The 22,766-nt window shown below is 35.3% G+C and overlaps 1 protein-coding gene across 7 annotated transcripts in view; it reads left to right on the top strand.

The window, feature by feature from the left end:
* The first annotated feature begins 21 nt into the window (after window positions 1-21).
* Window positions 22-22,766, top strand: part of Rictor (RPTOR independent companion of MTOR, complex 2) — a 114,476-nt gene continuing 91,731 nt past the window's right edge. For 6 of the 7 annotated variants that reach the window (XM_013514949.1, XM_005386232.2, XM_013514945.1 and 3 more), the window contains exons 1-2: window positions 22-110; window positions 283-330. In XM_013514949.1, the coding sequence (XP_013370403.1) occupies window positions 62-110; window positions 283-330 (97 nt within the window). In that variant the 5' untranslated portion in view covers window positions 22-61. Of the gene's footprint in view, window positions 111-282; window positions 331-16,381; window positions 16,507-22,766 lie in introns of those variants that run through there. The other variant, XM_013514947.1, reaches the window with a different exon arrangement.

Here is a 22,766-nt window from a genome sequence, read left to right as displayed (position 1 = left end):
GGGGAAGGGGTTCTCGCGCGATTGGGCGAGGTTTCCGGTGTTGTGACTGAAACCCGTCAATATGGCGGCGATCGGCCGCGGCCGCTCTCTGAAGAACCTCCGAATACGAGGTAAGCCCGCCGCAGCCTTCACGCCTTACCCGCTCCCCGGGCCCGCCACCCCTGGCACTTGTCTTCTCCTGGCTCTGGGTGGGGGAAGCGAGCTGGGACGCTGGCCGGAGCCAGGGCGGTCGCTGCCGGCCTGAGAGCGAATCCTAACTGGGGCTGTGTCTGTTTCGCGCAGGGCGGAATGACAGCGGCGAGGAGAACGTCCCGCTGGATCTGACCCGAGGTAACGCGGGGCGCCGCGGGCGCCGGCCAGGCCGCGCTGCTGGGGAGGCGCGGGGTCGGCCGGGGCCGGAGGCGGGGCGCGGGGGCAGAGCCGAGTCCTCCGGACCCGCTTCCCCCGCGGAGCCCGCGCCCGGCCTTGGGCGGCTGCGGCGTGGGGGGGGCGGGCTGAACTTGCGGAGCCGGCGACCTTGGGGCTCCCCGCACGCCCGGGGAGCCTCTCACACCTCTCCCGAAGTTCGTGCTCCGAGTCCTGGGGATGGCCGGAGGGAGGTGGAGGTTGTTATTTAGGTCGCTGGAAGATGTCTGCGGGAAGAGCGACCACATCCTGCCCTCCCCGGCCCCCGGAGCGGATTCCGACCTGCCTGGGTCTTGTTGACTGCGTGACTGCGTCTCTCGCTGCCCACTCTTCTGGGGGCGCTTGCAGAGGGTGCCTCGGCAGTGCGACCCGGAGCCGGTCCTCCCTGCACGGCGGCTGGGTTACGCTTCGCTCCTGTCCCCCTTGCCCGAGCCCCTGGGTCTGTAGCTGGCCGAGGACCGCCCCCTCACCCTGCTGCAGGTTCATTGTTTACCTTCTGCGGCGGAGATGGGTTTGTTTACACCTTCGGAGCTGGGTAAACGCGGCTGTGTTTTAAGAATTGAACCCTTCTACTTAAACCGTATTTCTTCTGCCAGTCACCGACCTGGAATTTATTCGACAATATCTCGCAGAAGAAATAGTGCTGTAGTTATGTTCGAGATTCTTTTTCACGGTAAACAGGATTTGGTGTGCTGATGACGACCGTCACGCTGTGTTTCAAATCGGCTGTAGCTTGGAAAGTAACCGGGTTCAGCTGTACAGTTTCTTTTTGAGATCTGTGAAACATTTTAGGAAGTTTTGTTTTTCTTTTATTTTCTTTTTTCTTTTTCAGACAGGGTCTCGCTATGCAGTTCAGGCTGGCCTTGAGCTGACTTTGTAGCCCAGACTGATCTGATCGCTCAAGGAACCTCCTGCCTCTGCCTCCCCAGTGCTGGGCTTACAGGCTTGCACCACCAACCCCAGCGGAAGTTTTTATGTTTTTGTTTTTTTTTTTAAGTCGCAAACATTCTGTGTTTGAGATCAGTGTTATTTTTTATTATTCCATATTGCACTCAATGTAGTGATTTATATACAGTATTTGTTAGATGTGGGTTTATTGTTGAGGCTTATCTCAATTGAAAGCATAGTACATTCTCTTGAATTTCATGATGTAAAATTACTGGTGTATAAACGGTCAGTTTTGATTTAGCTACAGGAGTTCATTTTCATAATTTAATATTTTATTCTAAAAGTTTAGGGACTTGATTTTGGGTGAATCCGGTCTTGGTAAAAGCAGGAGAATTTGTAAAGTAGGATACACTAGTAGTGTATAAGCATGGAAGTGGCAACTAATTAGATCACTAGTGCACTAATTTGGAACTTTTCAGCAGGTGGTTTTTGAGAATTAGTGTAGAAAGAAGTGAAGTTTTTGACTTTTATGCAGCAGTTTGAAAACATAAAGCACATACATGAAAAGTCTGCTTAAAATGTGTTTTCTACTAAAGCCTCCCAACAAAATGATAATGCCTACAAAATGATAATTCCTAAAATTTAGTATTTTACTTCTCTGAGAGTTTATTGGTGATTTAATTTATATACAAGCATATGTGTTTTAGAAGAGTAATTATTAGGTAATTATGAAACGAGTAATTATTAGGTAAACTGGAGGCTAGTTTTTACATTAGAAACCTGGTTGGATGTACTGCTGGAAATAAATTGTAGTTGTACTTTGAGTTCCTGTCTGTAGTGGTTTGATTTGATAACTTTAGTTTACTCGAGTTTTATTCAGGAACACAGATGATTCTTCTGTATTTACTCTTCAAAACGTTGCATTCCCTGAAATTTGTTAAACACCTTTTCCCCGGGATTAAACGTGCAGAAAATGCTCTTTCTACTTGCCTTGATAAAATGTAGTACTTCATTTTAGGACAAAATACACAGCCATTTGAAACTTACTGCAAAAGCAATATACAATTAAGAATGAGAAGTTACAAGAAAATTGTATCCCTAAATTTAAAGAAGTTTAGAATAAAACAAAATTTGACAGGGACACTATTATTTAGAGAAGCTGTTATTCTGACACGCATTTCATTGTTCAAAGAAAACTTGTAGATCTAATATGAAGTTTATGAGAAATTAAGTGTTAGTAATATTTTGAGAATGGTGAGGTAGTCTGGATTCCAGCTGAAAGGCAACTATTTTTGGATTGGATTACAGTATGTAAAAAGATAAAAGTATGGGCAATCAAAATATTTAATAGTAAAAGTGTTTATTCTCACTTTTAATTTTTTTCTGTAATTTTTTGAGAAATTCAATAAAACTTTATAGAGGTTGTAATCACCATACCCTAAAGGAGCTATCAATCTTTAGTGAAAGAGAGGCTGATTGTAAGGTCAGTTTTAGGATATATCTCAGCTATGGGATTTAATAATTGTTGGATGAGTTAGGGCAAGTTATTTGACCTTGCTTAACCCATGGGTTCCTCATCTCCAAAAGAAGAGATAATTTCAAAGAGCTAGTAAGAATGTGAGAGGTAAAGGAGGTACTTTTAAATAAGTATGCAGCATAGGACACTATAGTTTTGAATGACTTTAAATGTTAGTAGCCTTCCTACATTGTGAAATCAGAATTCTTTAAATCACATTAAAAATACTTCAGATGTTTTGAATTGTTTTTTAAATAAGGAATCAGAGTTTCAAGTTTGAGACATTGTGTTATTTTAATCAGGTACATCTAAAGTAGAACTTGTAGCTGAGTGCATGGCCACACACGCTTGTCATCTTGTCATTCTGGGAGGCTGAGGCAAGAAGAGTGCAAGTTCAAGCCCAGTTTGAGCGATTCAGCAAGACCCTGTCTCAATAAAAAGTACAGGCTGGGATGTACCTCAGTGCTTGGTTTGCTTACCTAAGCTTACCTAAGATCCTTGGTTTGATTCTCAGTACTCTGGAAGGAAGCAAGGAAAGAAGGAAAGAAAGGAAGAGTTGTGGAGTCAGGTGTGGCGATGTCTGCGTGTAATTCCAGCTACTCAGGAGGCTGAAATAGAAAGATCTCAGATGTGAGGTCCATCCGGGCAATTTAGTGAGACCCTGCCTCAAAGTGTAAAACAAAGGGTTTTGGGTGGGAGAGTGGCTAGCACAGCTGCGGAGCTTTTGCCTAGTGTGTGCAAAGCCTTAGGTTCAATCCCCAGTACTGAAAAAAATGAAGAAAGGAAAAATTTCTTGATGGATTAATTTTGACCTAGTTTAAGAGACTCGTTCTAATAGATTTTACAGTAGTCTTTTTGGTAATTGCTTTCAGTTTTGTTCAGACACCTGCTCCCCTCTAATTGTGAAAGTCCCTAATATTTGCTATTGATACAGTTACACATTGTTTCTGTATTTCATGCCAAAATGTACAGTATTTTGAAACCTAAATCCTTAGCCACTTCCACAATAAGAGTAGGCTTTTTTTTTTTTTTTTAAAAAAAACATCTCTTTCTGGTACTGGACCTAATTTGAAAAGATAGAGAACAGTGTATTTCCTGGGTAAACCCCTTCTATGACAGTCTTCAAACTAAATTCAAGAAGGTGGACATAATTATGTTAAAATGTAAATATTAGAGTATAATTTATTAAAAGTCTTATCTAATTTTATAATTTTTGATTATTTTACACCTTTACTTTTCCATTAATAAGAATAAAAACATTGACTCTGTTGCTGAAGAGTGGGAAGGTTATCTGAAATGATAGAGATTTGAACAATAACTTTTTTCCTGATTGCTTCTAGTTGAGGAATTACTTATTTAATTGCATACTTTTAATTTGATAAAACAGACATTGATTGAATGTCTTCTATATCAAATGCTGAATTAAATGCTGGGGAAATAAAATGGAGGTTTTGCTCCCTTTTAGATTTTACTGGAATAGACATAAAAAAGTGATATAGTATAGAACAGTAAATTAAGTAATCAAGGCATACAAGGAACATAAGTAACCCAGTAATAGCCAGAGAAGAGAATGAGTAACTGGTGGGTAGAGAATCAGAGATGACTCAGAGTGGTCAAATAATAACGGTGATGGACAAAGTATGTATGGGCTCTTTAGGGTATATATACCACCTTTGAAAGGGGAAGTCAGTAGGTAGACAAGCAGCCTAGAGGGATACTAATATAATGCAAGAAATGATGGACAAATGGACCAGTATAATGGCTACAAAAATTCAGTTGAATATATGTTAGAATGGAAGAATCAATTAATTTCCTTTCTTTACATTCCAAGCTTATTTTGTAATCCCTCTTTTCTGTGCAGAATACTTTTTATTTCTTGCCTTCCTCTTGCCTTTCTGTTTGTTTTTGTGGTACTAAAGATCTAATGGAGGGGCACTTTACCACTGAACTATAATCCATGCTCTTTTCAAATTGTTTTTACTTTAAATTTTACTATTACTACTATTTTCATGATTTTTGCAGTACTGGTTGAACCCAGGGCCTTCTCATTGAGTTATATTCCTAGCCCTTTTTTATTTTTTGTTTTAAGACATGGTCTTGCTCCAGCTGAGCTCCAGCTGAGCTCAAACTCATAGTTTTCATGCTCTTAGCCTTCCAGAGTGCTCCGGTTATAGACCTGTGCCATCACATTGGCTAGCCCCTGTTTATTTTTTGAGACATGATCTCACTAAATTTCCAGGTTAGCCTTGAACTTGTGATCCTCCTGCCCTGGTGTCCTGAGTAGATGGGATTGCTGGTATGTGCCACCATGCCCAGCCAAATTTTACTTACTTACTAAGGAGATAGAGTATGTCTGATGTGAATTCCCTTATCTACTACACTTAAGTTTCCTGAGTCAGACATTAAAGTATCTCTAGTCCTTTCCTGTTTCCTCTAGATTCCTTACAAAGCTAGGATTTTTTACTTCATTCCTTCCTTCATGTTGGCACAGTTTTGTCATGTTCAGTGAGCATTTGTTACATCCATCATAATGTGGGAGGTACTGTACTAGACATGCCCTAGGTGGGAGATATAAAGCAATAAAGATTGCACAATCGTTATTTTGCGCAGACTCTGTAGACAGAACACTTTAACTTTATTTCTTAACCGTTATGGTTTTATAACTTTATTTTGTAACCATTATAGTTTTATAAGTACAGCTCTTTTCCTATATTGCAAATACTTTTTTAAGGGTTGCTGGAAAATTCCTTAGCATTTTAAGTTGCACATTCTGCTGTGAGTATTACTGTTGTATTTATGGTTCTGTACCAGGCACTAAAATGTATTATGTTGCTTAATCTTCAACAACTGTTTGAGATACTATCTTTATTTTATAGGTGAATGTATAAGTGTTGAAATTTTAAAAGACTGAAACTGAAAAGTGTAATTCAACTATGGTCACAGGGCTAGTGAGTTACTAGTCTAAGTCTGGTAGTCATCAGAGAGCCATGATGTGTAAAACTTTGTACCCCTAAAGTGTACCCACTTTTTACTTTTCTAGGTAACACCACCACCTTCTGTTGAACCCCAAGACCAACTGCTCAGCCTCTTAGTTCTATTCTGTAATGGCACCCATTTGCCTTTGAAATATCCTTTGAATTCAGTCTTTCCTTCTTTTCCCATTGTCATTGAGATAGTTCACAACTTCATTTGCTCACAAAATAAAGCCCAAATTCCTAGTGGCATTCACGGTCTTTTATCATTTATTCCTGTATTATTTTCTTGTGTATTACCGTAAACATATTAGTCATATTTACCTCTCTGAAGAGTTCACATGCCTAACACTTCTTCCCCTTGTTACATTCAGAACTTCTTGAAGTTGACTGAGCAAGAGCTCCTTAGTCTAAAGCATAGTCTTCCATTTTGGTTCTTTTTGAGAACAGTACCCTTGGTTGAGAATAAGTGCATTAGTCAAAGGAGACTGCTTTTCCTTAAATGTAGCATGCAGTTTTATATTTACTTAACATTGTATAGGTTTTCCTTTGACTAAAAGCTACCATTACTCTGTAGAAATCTGATTACTTACGGTCAGGGTTCCATGCCACTTTTGGGACTCTTTCCTTATATCCATGGAAACATTCCTTTTTACTCTACTTTTTCACATCTTTATTTTTTTTCTGAATAGTACTTACCATTGCTTTATTATAGTTTTTTGTCCACTTCTTTTACTAAATTTTACCCTTCTTGAGAGCAGTAGTGCTCTCTTAATTCACCCCTTATCTCAATTATATACTAATCACTGAAGCACTTTTTGGGAGGTGGTGCTAGGGATGCACTTGCACAAGGTAGGCAGTGAGTTCAATCACTGAGTCACAGTCTCAGCCCCTGACATTTTTTTTTTTAAATAGAAAAATGGAAAAAATAAGCCAGGTATGGTCATGCACACCTGTAATCTTGACAGTTTGGGAGGCTTAGGTAGGAGAATTGTAAGTTTGAGTCCAGTCTGGGAAATTTAGCCACCCTGTGAGATCTTGTCCCAAAAACTAAAAAAAGTGCTAGGGACGGAGTTCCGTGCAAAGGCCCTTGGTTCAGTCCCCAGTACTAAGGAAAGCCAGGAGTGGGGAGGGTGGGGAGAACACAAACATGCGCTCTAGGGGGATTGTGTAGTATTAACAAGGAAAATAGAGTTAAACAACATGTGAAGTTTTTAGTTCCCTGGTCCCATGAATTGGAGAAGTCATTTTGAGAGGGATGGTAATGAATTTAGTTTTATGCTTTCAGTTTGAGATGACCACCCATTGTGGTGGTAACCACCTGTAATCTCAGCTACTCTGGAGGCAGAGAGTTCCCGGCTAGCCTGGGCAATTTAGCAACATGACCTTGTCTCAAGGTGTGTGTGCATGTGTGTATGTGTGTGTGTGTGTGTGTGTGTGTGTGTGTGTGTGTTTTGCTTATTGGTAAAAGTGCTTGCTTTGGCATGTGCAAGGCCGAGTTGAACCTTTAGTATTGCCAAGCAAAGAAAAAGAAATCCAGGTTATTGACCCTGCAAGAGATGTGTAAGCAGTAACATCATAGTAAAATCATACACTGGAATAGAGGTTAATACTGGTACTTCTGAATTTGTGATCTGAGTTTTCTCTACTTACGGTGTTCAGAGAAGGAAGAATGTAAATAGATGGTCTTCTGTTTTTGCTTTTTGGTGTTGGAGATTGAGTTTAGCACATGTTGAACATGAGCTCTATCACTGGGTTTGTATGCACACCCCACCTCTGCTTCCCAAACAGAGTTTAAGGTTAAGGTGATAAGGGTGTATGTCATAGGTAGGAATCAGTAAGCAAAGAGCCAGCTGAAAAAAATTGTGAAGGCTGTAATCTCTGAAGAGGAGAGAACAATTTTGACTTGAAGGGACTAAGAGACTAGCATTGAAGTTGGAGTCTGCAAAGTTCAGTTCTACTCTTCCTTAATGTGAGGATGATTTTGGCATGCTTTTTAATCTCTGGCTTTGGAGTTTTCATCTCTAAAATATGTACTACTTTGACAGCACTTGCACCTTCCATCTTTGTGATTCTCAGATATCACCATGGGATATTGAAAAGTTAAAAAGAAAGCATTTATAACCTTGTTAAATCACTGTAAGACTTATAAACAATAATGAATACATGTGGGAGTGATGGTATTTCATAGCACTTTAAATGTAAATTACAGTCAACTCTCAATTTCCTTTTAAGTGATCCATCTGTTGTGACTTGCTGCCTCCTCCCCCTCCCAGGTCTCAGGCTACTGAAAATAGGGCTGTGAAAAGCACAGTGGGGTGAGTGAATGGTTTGCATGCCTGTTTGTTTGTATCTCTATCACCCATCTAATTACAGTCCACTCTCAGTTACCTGCACTTAAAAAGGTGGTAATAGAAGACTGCTAAATATATAATCTTAATATTTTTATTTATATGTAGGTTTTGAAGTTTTTTATGTTCTTGCCTTTAGTAGATTGATGTACCATTTCTATTTTATTTGTTTTATTAGCAGCATTTTTTTTTTCTTTCATGGGTATTAGCATTAGTGGAAGAAAGTTACAGGTTAAAATAGCTGTTAGGTAATCTACAGATGAATAATTGAGAGTTGACTGTTAATTTTTTTGGATCATCCATTGTTTTATATCATTGTGTTTATTTGTTCAGTGAGACCAGGTTAAAGCTGAATGGCTCCAAAAATTATGTCTACAACCAGGTATAGTAGTACACACATGTAATTCCAGCGTTCTGGGAGGCTGAGGCAAAAGGATTGCAAGTTCAGGTCTTGCCTGGGCAACTGAACAGGTTAATGAGAACCTATCTCAAAATAATAAAAGAATTAAAAAGGCATGGGGCTGTAGCTTACTACAGAGACCCTCGGTTTGATCTCCTGTACCATCACCCCCCCCAAAAAAAAGTTCTCTGCAACAAATTAATTATAAAATTATTCAGATATCAAAGAAAATTGACACTAATTATGTAATTTAGCTAAACATAACATTCTTATGTCCAACGTAATAGGGTTGAAAGAATCCAAACCTACGAACTCTTTGTATTCGTCTTCCCTCTAGATTGCATGAACTGAGCAATGTACCTGGAAATGATGAAGTTATACAGTATAGTAAAACTGAGAATGTGCTAATGCCTTAAATATATCCCATTTAAAATGTTGGTTGAATTTAATAAGGAATATTAAAACCTTTTAAACCTTAACCAGGATTTTAAAGGATCTGGCTCCATCAATTACTTTTCCAGAGTTTTACATTTATCTTGTTGGTTAGTGCTATTGTTATTGGTGATGGTGTAAGTTTCCCATCAAGGAATTTATATTACAGTTGGGATACAGCTGTATCAGTGTACACTATAAGACAGTAATGTCTCTATAAAGGAGTTAGAGGGAACTAGAGGGAATCAGGTATAAAAGTGGGATAAAGAATGACCTAGGGATAAAGTAGTGACCCCTGTGAAGTCTTTACCTAACAGGGTATGATTTAAATAGGTAGAGCTCTGGACTATGGTTCAGAAAATCACAACTTAATTTTGAAAATTAACATATTCCTGGTATTACACAGTATTTCAAGATACTACTCTTTCAAGATAATATTGGTGCTTTTTCTTAATGTAAATCTCTTAATTATTAAGAATTGATTAAATTTTGATTTTTGTGTGTGTGTTGGAGGGCTTTTCTGACCTTTGAAGCTAGTACTGGACTGGATTGAGAGAATTGAGGCATATCATCAAATAATTGTGTACTTGTTATTCTGTGTCTGTAATTGCCTGTGTCTCAAAACCAGGCATAAATGTGCATACATTTTTTTAATATATGGTTCCATTATTTTGTAGCACATCTCTTTCCTCTTTAATATATTGTTAATGAGGGATAGTGTGCATGTTCAAGGGGCACTATAAATTCATCAACTTACTTTTGAATGTATGCAGTCTGGATGATAATACAATGGACAGTATTTTTGTTATTTTCTACACTAAAATGTATTTTCTGATCTCAAAATATAAATATGTGACCTAGCAATAGGGTAGAATATTTGAAATTAAAATTATCCTGATAAATGCAGAATGTTTCCTTGCTAAATCCCAGCATCCTACCCAGCCCTCTAGTGATTTGGGTAAAGGAAAAATAATGTTTTGGGAAATCATTGCTATATTAGAGCAGCAGAACAAGACTAGAGTTGTCACTTGCAGGGATTTCAGTAATCTTGCTTTGAATCTAGTGTAATTTCATGTGTTCTTTGTAATGAATGAAGAGTGAAAAAACTCAGAAGCTGTAAACAAAGATTGCCAAGTAGTGTAGTTACTAAGAAGGTACAGCTTGACAGATAAAAGTGTATTTAACTGTTTCAGACGTGTGCACATACATATTTTTATCTGGTTTCTTCTAAAAATCACATCTTAAAATAGCTAAGTATTCCATGCTTGGTTCATCCTTCATATAGTACTAAAACTTTTAATTACCCTGTATTTTTTATTCATAATTCTGTAATGCACTACTTCACATTTACCACTGTCATTACCTCGCTCTCCCAAGGAAACAAAAAAAAAAAACTCTGTGGAAGGAAAAGAGAGACAGAAACAGAGCAACAGAGACAGACAGGCAGACAGACAGATAGGGACAGAGACAGACGGACTGAGATTCCAGCATTTGGCACAATCTTTTGAGATGTCAAGTCTAACATTAAGCTATATGTAGTTTCTTTGTATATGACCAACTAATAGGTAAAACATTATGGAACTTTTATTCATAATATTGCAGATAAGTTTTGAATCATGTTTGTTGCATGAGATACTGGTATAAAATTATAAAGATGGAGTATGTGCTAATAGCTATTTCTCTTTGTGTTTTTTTAGAATGACTTGTGGTTTTAATATCGTAGGCTAAGACTTCTAGTGTTACTTAGAGGATATAACTTGTTACAGAGGAAGTGATTAGTCCTTGTGTCATAAGTCATGTCATAAGTCTGTATCTATCATATAAAAATAATTCTTACATAAAATTTTATGGCTATTTTTAAAATTATAGATAGAATAGCTTTAAAATATGTTAATATGAACTTTAAAATTGTCTTTTTCTTCTTGTGGGAGAATCCCACTATTATACTGTATATTTATGTTTCAACATTATTTTGAAAACACAGATTGTATTATTTCCTTTAGCAAAATGAAAGAAATTATTTGAAAATGTGCTGGTTTTTCAAAAGGAAATAAAAAGATGATTAAGGAATTGGAGTAAACTGGGAATTATCTATGTTGTTTTTTCTTGTAATTGTTATTTTGTTTTATTTTACAAAATAGAGTTGTTTTTGAGTTCTAGGAAGATTTTTTGAGGCACATCGTTAATTGTTTCTGTATTATAAAAGTACTATGGAGAAAAAGTTCAATTACCTTTTAAAATAGTAGATGTGTTACCACAAAATGGTACTGGAATATGCATGGATTTGAGGAAGATAGGTATGTATACAAATACAATATTTATTTATAAACATCTTAGAAGCTATGTTGGAAATCATTGTATTAACCCTCTGGCTCAGAGCAGAAATCCTCTCTAAAATACCAGATAATTGTCATCCATCATCATTTAAACTTTCGACTGATGGGTAAGTTACTCACATGGGTTTGTTCTTTCGTTGATCATTTATGTTTGTTAATAAAACTTATATCAAGTCAGCCAAAAACTTAATACAAGAGTAATTTATACAATTGATCCTAGTTTTTTCCTTTAAAACTGTTCTTTCATTCTCTTTTTGGCTGAATATTTTTAAAAAGTAGTAGGTATAAACAGGTTACATACTGGTATATGTAATGACAGAGAGATTTCTGTTCCTTTCCTCCTGTCACAGATACCAATCATTATTTTCTGAATATTGGTTATATAGTATGTCCAGTGTTGTTGTAGTTGCTAAATGTTTAAGTCACAATCTTTGACTATGAAATGGCAGCAGTAAACTATGCATTATGTTGAGGATTCTATTGGAAACATTAAATTACTGAATTTAGTCTTTCTGCAAACCTAGGAAACATGTATTAATAACCCATGTGTGTAGAAGAGGAAAATAGGGCAGTGACTGACTCTCCTAAAGGTCATATAGGTATTAAGATAAAGGTGAGATTTTTTTCCTTTTTTTTGGTGCTAAAACCCATTCACTAAAGGTCATATAGGTATTAAGATAAAGGTGAGATTTTTTTTTCCTTTTTTTTTGATGCTGAAACCCATTCACTAACTTTTTCCAGTCTTTCCAAAACCAACATTAAGTACAATAGAAGATAAGTCATTCCACTGGAAGAATATTGATTTGGAATCCTCAGGAAGCAGGCTATAAACTGAGCCTAGAAATGTACATTTTAAGTATTTCAAATAAACTTATTTGTAGAACTATTAAAATTTCCTTATTTCTTAAAAACATAGGAACTGTATTTTAGCTTTTTCTGTTTTGCTAGGGTTAGCATGATTATTGATTTTCTTGCTGTTTTCTCTGTTGGGAGTTAGGGAAAGACAATTTATTACTAACCTGTGAGTACCTACCTGTTCTTTTAATTTTTATGTGCTACTTCGTTGCTATCAGCTATCACTTTATATTACAATTACTGTTCTTTATGTACTCATCATTTAATTATTATTTACTTGTGCTGTTAAATGGGAAACTGTGTAAGTGGACTTCTTATACTAATATTTTATCTAAAATAAGGACAAAAATATCAAATAGGTTATGATTATGAAGAACTAATAGTCCCTACTGTCAATATTTTGAACTGTAGAGGATAAACTTCATGATACCTACTTTAAATTGGCAGGATCAAAATAATTTTTTCATTTCTCTCTAGTGGTTCAATAATGGAGTCTGGTGAAATAAATTGACAGTAGACAGACAACAGTAGAAAAAGGGTACAGATTTATTATGAACACTGAAACACCACAGGAGAGTAAATATCCAGTAAAATTTGAAATTTATATAAATATAAAATTGAGGTTCATAACTTTGGACAGATTGCTCTTTCTGAGCATGTTCCTTCTTTTCCATTGGTGTTAATATTTGAGGAGTGGAAGATGTTTATAAAATAGGTATTGTAGTTTTGGCACATAGATAATAGATACTAATGTTCTTATTTGAATAGTCAATAAAATAGAAAAGATTTGAGAGAAGGGAGAGACCAGTGTAGACTGGAAAAAAATAGAAAGTGGGCCATTATTTCAATTTTGAATGGATAGAATGTGGTTTCATCAGGAGAAATTAGGGCAAGGAGTGTGAAAGGAGCAATGAGGACAATAGTATTCATATTGGATTTAGGATAAGGTTAAGTTACTGAGGGCCTTTTAAATGGGGAAAAGACAGTAAAATTTGGTTTGTTTGTTTGTTTTTTGTCTTTTTGAGACAGAGTCTCGCTATGCAGTTCAGGCTGGTCTTGAGCTCACTTTGTAGCCCAGGCTCACCTTGAACTCAAAACATCTTCCTGCCTCAGTCTCATCTGAATGCTGGGATTAGAAGCATGCGCCACCACACCCAGCAATGTGGTTTTTTTTTTTTTTTTTTTTTTTTAAATTATTGAAAGATAACATAGATCCCTAAAAAGCTTTGTTATGAATTTACAATTTGGACAAATTGAACAAATGGATAATTAAGTCCAAATCAGGAAATATATTGTTGTAGTCTAGAAGCTCCCTCAATATCTCCTTTTGGGCTAATACTGTAAATTAGCCTATTTTTGGCTTTGTATAATATAATCATATAATAACTGTGTTGATGTGTTAGATTTAGGATAAGGTGCCCAACATTATTGTGTATGTAGAATTAAAGTTAATCCTAGTCTGTTTATGTATCAGGTAGGTCATGATGTTGGTTGATACTTTGGCTTTTTGGATAGGCAGGTTAATCTGAGTAGACAGAATTTGAAATAATTACAGTAATTTCAACTTAATTTAAAAATTTTAAATCATTTTCTGTGTTCATCTTTTGCTTTGTCAGCCTGAACTTTTGATTTGATAAGTTTTAGCAAATTAGCATACCTCAGCAGGTGAATTTTTTTTCTGAGTAACTGTTAAGAAAATCATAATCACATTACCTAGAAGATTTAAAAAAATTAGAATTCCAATCTAGTAAGTTTTGTGATACTCTATGGTAGGATGATTACCAAAGTAGTAGAGAAAAATATAATAGTATGCTCATGTGTAGATAACAATGTACTAGATTTTATGTACACTAATGTACTAGATTTACAACATACAGTTGTAATTCAGTTGTGCATCAAAGTTGAAAGGTTATTTGAATACATGATAAAGAGCTTCTCTTTAAAAGAGCATATATGGTTAAACCTCTTAATTTTCTTTTGTAAGAGTTCAGAAGGAACCATGATAACTGTTTTATGCCATTCTTCATACATAAGAAAATCATAATGTCATTGATTTTGTAGTAGTCGTATTAGAACTTCATAAGATTAGATGAGAGTGCCTAAGATCTCAGTGATAGGATTTATTTATTTATTTATTTATTTAGGTCTTTGTGAGACAGGGTCTCGCTACGCAGTTCAGGCTGACCTTGAGCTCACTTTGTAGCCCAGGCTGGTCTTGAACTCAAAACAATACTCCAACCTCAGCCTCCCCAGTGTTGGGATTACAGGCATGCGCCACCACGCCCGGCTGTTCAGTGATACTTTTAAATCTTGAGTGATTGTTTCCTTTTGGCCTTGTTTTTTTCAACTTTTTTCATTGCTTTGTGTTTGTCTTGATATTTTCTAATTTTTCTTCTGGTGACTTCCATAATAAAACATAGTATACATAAACATTTTTCTTTCACTGTGCATGACAGTGTTGTATGTTCTCTGATTTAAAATAAATTGTTAAAGTTGCTATTTTATGTAATTAATCCTTAATTTTTCTTTTATTCTCTGAGGGTTTATGATCTAAGTGTTGTGATAGAAGATTTCACTGCCCATTACTTGGTTCCTGTACCCAAGAATTATGACCAAATAGAATATTTTATGGGAATTGATTAAATATTTGAGAGTGACTTGGTAATGTATGTTTAGCTTAGACTTGAACATAGAAAAATTTACTTACTTCATTATTGAAAAGCAATAGAGTGAAGCAGAAGTATTGACCTGTATACTGCAGAAGGTTTTAATGGACGTGTATTTTTGAAATGTTGGTAATTAAGACATTAGTATTGATTTTCTTTGAAATACTTAAAATGTTAAATTTTTATGCATATACTCTTCGAAAGTGTGGAAAACAATGAGTTTGGAATTCCCTAAAGATGGGAACATTTAATAATTGAATGATCTTTGATGTTTTTGAGTGTAGACTGGCTGACGAGCAGATTTAAATGGAGTATAGATTATTAGCCACCAAAAAATTGTCACTAGTAATGAATTTTAAGTGATTGCTTGTTTATTCTAATAAGACCGATACAGCTCAACAAATCTGTGTTTTAAACCAGGATTATATTATTTTACATTACATTACTTTTTGTTCTTGTTTATACTGGTACTTTTTTTTTTTAACAACTGCCTTACATGATTTTTCCTAGGAGAGAGCTAACTGTCCATCATGACCATAACTTGGTCTAAAATGATACTTTGAAAAATACAAAATGATATTTGATTAATAAAATATTAACAAAATGTCAAGAATTTGTAAAATAACGTGCTATTTGAGGAGACATTCCAAAAGTTATGTACTTCTAGGTAGTTGTTTCTTTCTAAGCAGTCACCTTGTTCCAGTGATATTGCCACTGTTTAAAACATTTAAAAAATCCTGCTTCTGAATGTTGCTAAAGCTTACTGTCTTTTAAATTACTGTTTGGATTGTCTTTTGAAGGTGAATTGAAGTTTTGGGCATGGTTAAAAATAAGTTGGGCTCAAATCTGAGAAGTCATTACTTTATTCAAGCTTTAACATAGAGTACACTGAGTACCTATTCTGTTCTCAGTACCATATTAAATACTGAATATTATATGTATGAGATAGACAGTTTTCTCTTAAACAGAATACCACTATACAGTATGTGATGTCATAATAACCTAGTCTACCACTACAAGTACTTTCATTTCCTAATGCTTTTTTTCCCCTTAATCACTGTGTTTGGTATAATGACTTCCTTGATAGTAATTCCTGATCATACTTTCTTTCTGGGATCTTTGTATCTCTGTTTATTTTGTCTAGGTTGTTTTCCCTCCAGTATTTGTATGACTTTCTCCCTTACTTAATTTAACTTGGTTCATTTGTCACCTGTTATCAGTGAGGCTTTCTCTGATCATCCTATCTGAAGGAATCCTCATCTCCATCACTCTGCATTCTTTTATATCTGTTTCTTTTTTCTTTTTCTCTGTCATCGTGGTGCTCCCCCTCCTTTTTTTTTTTTTTTGCTGTATTAAGGTTGTACCCCAGACCTCACATGCACTAGGTAGATGGTCTAGTACCACTGTGCTATACTGCGCTATACCTTCAGTCCTTATGTTAATGTTACTTTTTTAGCCTTGTTACCACTGACATTGTAGTATATTATTGACTCCCAATAATGTAAATTTTGTGAGTGTAAGTACTTCCTTTTGTTGATCATTATATCCTTAGTCCCTGAAACAGCTCTGGCACATTATATGTGCAGAATAAGAATTTATTGACTTACTAGATGACTGTTGAATAATTTTGGCTCAAGAACTTCAAACCAATTTTGCACTGCTTATTCAACGTCTTAACCTTACAGGCAAGTACATCAAACTTAGTATTTTAAACTTTCTAATTATCTTACTTAAAATATTTCTGAATGTTCTGTCTGGGTTAATATTCCATCCAGGTTAAGAGCAGTACTTTAATTGGGCCAAGTCAGACACCCAGGAGACATCTTAACCTCATTTCTTGTCCTTATTCCACACATCAAATTGCACTTAGGTGGTAATGATTTTGTCTCTGAAATACTTGTACCATTTGCTTTTACATTTCTTCTACCAGCTTAGGTTAGGTCCTCATTTTTTCTTCACTGAATGAACACACGGTCTTCATAATTACCTTCCCTATTCAAGTTCTAGTTTTTCTCACTCTAGTCCCCACTTCTGTAGCCCTCAAGCTTTCCTAGAAGTCAGTTTTAGCTTCTTCGGCAGGGTTGACCATTTTCTGCCTTTGGGATTCTGTAGTATGTTATATATTACTTTTTTGCTGTGATTTGTTCATAGCCCCTTCTTAGTCACAGTTGACAAATATTTACTGACTTTTAATATATATTGGATACTGATTTTTTGCTGGTAACTCAGCTGTGAAAGAGAAAAGACTTGAGTCCTTGTTCTTGAGGAGATATTGTTGTGGAAAATAAAGAGTAGGCATGTGAACACGGAAATTTAGGTACTGATAAATGCTCTTGGTATAAAATTGATTAAGTGAGAATAGATTGATGGTTTGGACTGTTAGAGAAAACTGCTCTGAAGCCATAGTACTGAGTTGATACCAGACTAATGAAGAGGCAACATGTGAAGATAAACAGAGGAAGTCTTCCAAGGTGAAGGAGCAACTAGTACAAATACTCAGAGGTAGGAAGAAACCACTGAGGCTTGTGCATGATAAATGAGAGGAAGAGTATAGAAATCTAAGAGTGAGGTAGACAGGTTATAATATGGAGATGATGGTACATTGCAGAGGGAATCCATATGATCTAATTACTTTAGAAAGATTGCTCTATGGAGAATAAAGCTCTCGGAGCAGGCTTTGCATGGCACATACCACTAAATCAGTGTTAATTGAATGCTTTAATCTTTTCGTAAGGTCATATGATAGGAAAGATTATTTGAAATTGAAATTTGTGTTTACGTGTTTGTGTGTGTCTATGTGCTTGTGTTTGGTTTTTTGAGAGGGTCTCACTATGCAGTTCAGGCTGGCCTTGAACTCACTATGTAGCCCAGGCTGGCTTCAAATTCTTCAATAATCCAACCGGGTGTGGTAGTGCACACCTGTAATTCTAGCACCCTGACTTGGCTGAGGCAGGAGGATTGCTGGGAGTTCAAGCCTAGCCTGGGTTACAAAGTGATTTTAAGGCCAGCCTGAACTGTATAGTGAAACCTGTCCCAAAAAGAGAAGAAAAAAAAAAAAATTCTGTAATGATCCTTCTGCCTGAGCCTCCCAAGTGCTGATATTACACGCATGTGCCACCATGCCTGACATAATTCAAGTATTGTCCTTCCTTCAAGAGGAGAAAGCAGTCAACATTGTAGAAATGCTGGCTCTATTAATGTCACTTATAAGCTGTATATATATAACTCTTACTACCCAAAGTATTGTTAATTTTAATGAAAGTTCTTTTTCAATATAGGTGGGAATGGCATATTGGTTCATTTGTTCATTTAGTTAATGAATGTATACCATAGGCAGAATATTTTGCCAGGTCCTTTGAAGTTTCAAGGTTGAAGTTACCAGATAAATCAGACCTTGCTCTTGAAGAAGCTTCATTTAGTTGCATGTCTTTAGAAAAATGTGTTGTGAATGAATAGTTAAGCTAGACTGACAAGCCAAGAGTCTCTGAAAGAAGTTATTAACATAGGTAATCTCTATAAAACACAGTTCTATTCATTTGAACCACTTTGCTGCTGCTGCTGTGCATTCATTTAGGTGTTGAAACTATCCTTAAGAGTATGATGACATAGGGAAAACAAAATGATAAGTAATGTTTTAAAAATTTTTATTTTGGATAAAAACCTAGAATAACATTTTTCCCATCCTCTAATGATAATCTTTTCATTTAATTGTAATCTGCCACCCACCTATCTGGCATGAAGATACATACACTGTACTTTCTTCTTGGATCTTAAGCAGAGTGGCTTATGAATAAATTGGGAGAAATTATTTTACTTCACAATTTTTACTTATGTACCTTTTGTGCTTCTCTGTTTTCCCTCTCTGTGGGAAGTAAAACTATGTTCTCATACTTTCTAGGCAAGAATTTCAGACATAATAGTAAAGAAAAAAAGATTTATATACCTCACTATATTTCAACTGTTACAAACATATAGAGGCCAATGTTATTTACATACCCCCCCACACGGATAATTTTAAGGCAAATCCTAGGTATTATTTTCATTGCAAATACATCAGTATTTATCTTTAGGGCAAATTAATAGTAAATTTTTTTCATGTCAACCAATAGCTTTCAGTTTTTCCTAATTGTTTTATGAGTCAAGATTTGTATAAGGTCAGCATACTTCTAGTTTTTTTTTTTTTTTTTTTTAATATATTAAAAAGTAGCCTGTCCAATTGCTTGCTTCTTTCTCTGGTTAATCTGTCTTTTCTGTCTATATTTACAATTTCTGCTTTGCTTTAGTCTTACTTTTTTTTCTTTTTTTTTTTTTAGAGATAAGGTCTCACTATAGTTCAGGCTGGCCTTGAACTCATTATGTAGCCTGTGCTTGCCTGCCTCACAAGTGCTGAAGTTACAGGTGTATGTCACCATTCCCTGCCGTTAAATATGTTAAATGTGTTCAGATTGTTACTGTTCTAATTTGGGATTTATTTAAAGTCTTTGGATAATTCCAGAAAATTCTCAATGCTTGTCTTTTTTGAGCATTGCATCTTTTCCATTTTCTCTTGGTATGTGCCATAGAAATTCCTATTAAATGTATGTTAGACTTTCTCTTTATTTTTCTAGCTTTTTGAACTCATGTGTTTCATTTCCTTTTTTCTGGCTTAGGGAACTAAGTTCTATAGAATATCTTCAGATATTTCATTCAATTTATCCTTTCTCTCTTGTTCTGATCATGCTTCCTATTAAGTTACTTTAATTATGACATTATTGGGGGCTGGGGATTTAGCTCAGCGGCACAGTGCCTGCCTGGCAAGCGTGAGGTCTTGAGTTCGATTCCTGGTACTGGAAAACAAACAAACAAACAAAAATTATGATATTATTATTTGGAGAAGTTTCCTTGGATCTTTCTGAGATTTTTACAAAAAAATGTTTCCTTGAATCTTGAATTTTCTTTCCTGCAAACCAGAGGCTTGCAAATTATGGCTTGAGGATCTTGTTGCTGCATTTGTAGATAGTGTTTTACTGTTTCACTGGACCTACATTGTTTATCCAACCACATAAATTAATTTTGTATTAGGGTAAGACTATCACTGACCAAAATTAATGAAAAGACTTAAGGTTCATCCTGCCTTCCATACATAAGGTTTGAGATTAGATAGTGAATTTCTGTTCTGCTAATTTTAGGTGTACTGTGTCTTCTTTGATATATATTAATGATTATATTTACGTATATAAAATAGGATACTAAATAAATAATATCTAGAATCCATTGACTTAGTACATAAGTACCTTTGTTCACAAACCCTTTTGTTTTCGAACAGTTTGGTTTGCAGACAGAAGCATTTGTTTTTGTTTGTAAATTTTGCATTGGATGGTAAACACAACTGTGGCCATCTTTCCCAAAGAAACATGACAGTCCTTTCCAAAATTGTAGAACAAACTGAGTTTATGAACCTAGGTACCACTGTATGTGTGCTGCTGAAGCAAGCACTACAAAACACTGATTTACTCAGTAAAAGTGAATGAAAATCTTGTGATTATGTTATATCTTTATAGGAGATGATTAATATATAAATACTAAAGTGTCTCAGTGATAGTTGGTCACTAGCTATCTTTGCAGTAAATACCAGAGAGTGTTAAGATTTCTACTAGTAATTTTGTCCAAATATGGAAATTTTGGGAATTTCTTGTTTTTCAGAATAATTTGATTATAATCATGTTAAATTTCAGGTAGACTGACTCCAAAACTTACAGACTGAGATGTGCTGCTTTAATTGACAAGAAAGTTGTATTAAGGTTTTGAAACATTGTTCACATAAAGACCAGAAGAGAAAGTTGGGAGCAAAGGGTAGAACTTTAACGTGGAAGGATGTGGGTGGGACAGGAGGAGGGTATACAAACCCTGTTAAGGAGCAGTGAGAACTAGGGTCAAAAAGGACCAAGACTTTGTAGGTGTGGAAGCTATAGGAGAAAAGGGGGATTTGGTTTTTAGCACCAGCCAGTACTATAAGAGAAAAGACAAGGAGTTTGAAAAGTTGAGAAAAAGAAAATAGAAAAAACAGTAAAAATATTCAGGCTGTACAAATGAGAAACTGGATGAGGGCATCTTCAGTAGACTGATATTTAGATATCAGGTTGATGGAATTAAAGAGATAGTGGGGTAGGAATAAATTTAGTTGAGTTTCAGAGATATTTGCAAAATAGAAATAATACTATAATGTTTCAAAACTAGAAAACAGTGGGCAGAAAATTAAAGCTAGTGAAAGAGACTACAGATCATTGAGAAAGGTGAGTAATGAATAATACTGGAATGATATAACAAAATATGGAATCAGGAATTCAAATGGAATGATTGCAAAATAGCATGGTAATAATATTTAATCCAAACTCAAATCATGAATGCTGTAGCCAATGTGTATTTGTCCCTTTACTCCCTATTAGTCAGTCAGTAGGAAGCTTTTAAGTACATTCTTAGACACTACTTGTCAGACAAGCAATCTAAACCACAGTGGTGTTTCATAGTGAAGAACAGAGACATGGAAGTAACTGTACATATAAAAGGTACAGCTAACTTTTAAGTAATCTTAATAGTCTGGGTATATATCACCAGTGCCTTAGCCTTTAGGTACAGCTATTCCATTTTCTCTCAGAATACATTTAAACACTGAATTGTTTCAAAGACAAACAGAATTCTTCTCTTGTAAAAAAGATTCCTAATTAGGAAGCTGTGGAAGCTTAATGATTTTACGAGTATCTTTGTAAAATATAATGAATGTGTAAAGTGTAGCAGAACATGCAGTAATTGTAATCTTTAAGTAAAAATTGCTTTTAGTTAATTTTCAGTACCTCAGAAAAGGTTATTCTAATTGAAGTTTGTGTTTTTCATATTATATTCCTACAGAAAAATAACATTAAAACAAGTATGTTCCAAAAATTTCTTTGAATGACGGATTTGTCCATGGGCTAGAGAATGGCCTTTGTGAATACTTGGTATATATTTGGTTCAGTTTTCTGCTATAAATTTTCTTTTCATAGGCATTAGGAACCCAAGTACTACGTTCCATTCTAGTTTCATTGTGAAAGAGGTGTACTATAAAAAAGTACTGATGCATTTTTTTTTCCACGTAGCAGCTCTTACCCATTTTCTCCTTCACATTTTTTCCTTTTCTGTGCCAAAAAAAATCTTAAAGGTGTATTAAGAACTTACCATGTAAAAAGAGACCAGGATAAAATGATTAGAGAATTAAATAAAATGTGGTTAGGATTTAATTCTTTATTCAGCTTGTATTACCTGGGAATGTACTTTGTAGTACTGTGTGAATATGAATATACTGCTTGAAAAAAGTGAGGTGCGAAAATGGTCAGGAATGTGATTTTTCTGAAGGTAAATAGTAGCCTTAACCACTTCCAGGCCAATCATTTAAATTCTACCTTTTTCTTTCTTTTTGTATTGCCAGGCAATGCCATTTAGAAGTTTTTATGTTTGACAGATTTGATTAGATGACCTCTGTTACATTGTTAATTATATTAGTTTGTTCTTAGAATGTGAGATTCCTTTTCAAAGCAATACAAAGATATCTGGTTATGGTTGGAGGAATTATATTAGTTCATATCTTTTTTCCCTTCACAATTTAGGACACATAACTTCTGAGGCAGCATGATTTTTTTAAATTTCTGCTCTTTTACTTATATCTGTACTATAACTAACGTTATTATAGCTACAAGATAGTATTTTTGTTCTATAAATTCTGATATTTTAATGTTCAGTTTTGACGTTGAGATCTACAAATGACAGATTGTGAAAAGTCAATTTAAAGTAACATATTCCTGCTCATTGTAAAAGGAGAATATTTAGTTTATAATACCTGATGATATAATATAAAATAATTTTTAAACTATATATCAGGTTATACCTACAGAGAGATAAATGTTTAGCTTTTTTTTTTTTTTTTTTTTTTTTT

Source organism: Chinchilla lanigera, unplaced genomic scaffold, assembly GCF_000276665.1.
Source record: "Chinchilla lanigera isolate Chin_1 unplaced genomic scaffold, ChiLan1.0 scaffold00025, whole genome shotgun sequence".
NCBI classification, from domain to species: domain Eukaryota; kingdom Metazoa; phylum Chordata; class Mammalia; order Rodentia; family Chinchillidae; genus Chinchilla; species Chinchilla lanigera.
This window is presented reverse-complemented; position numbering and strand designations above follow the sequence as displayed.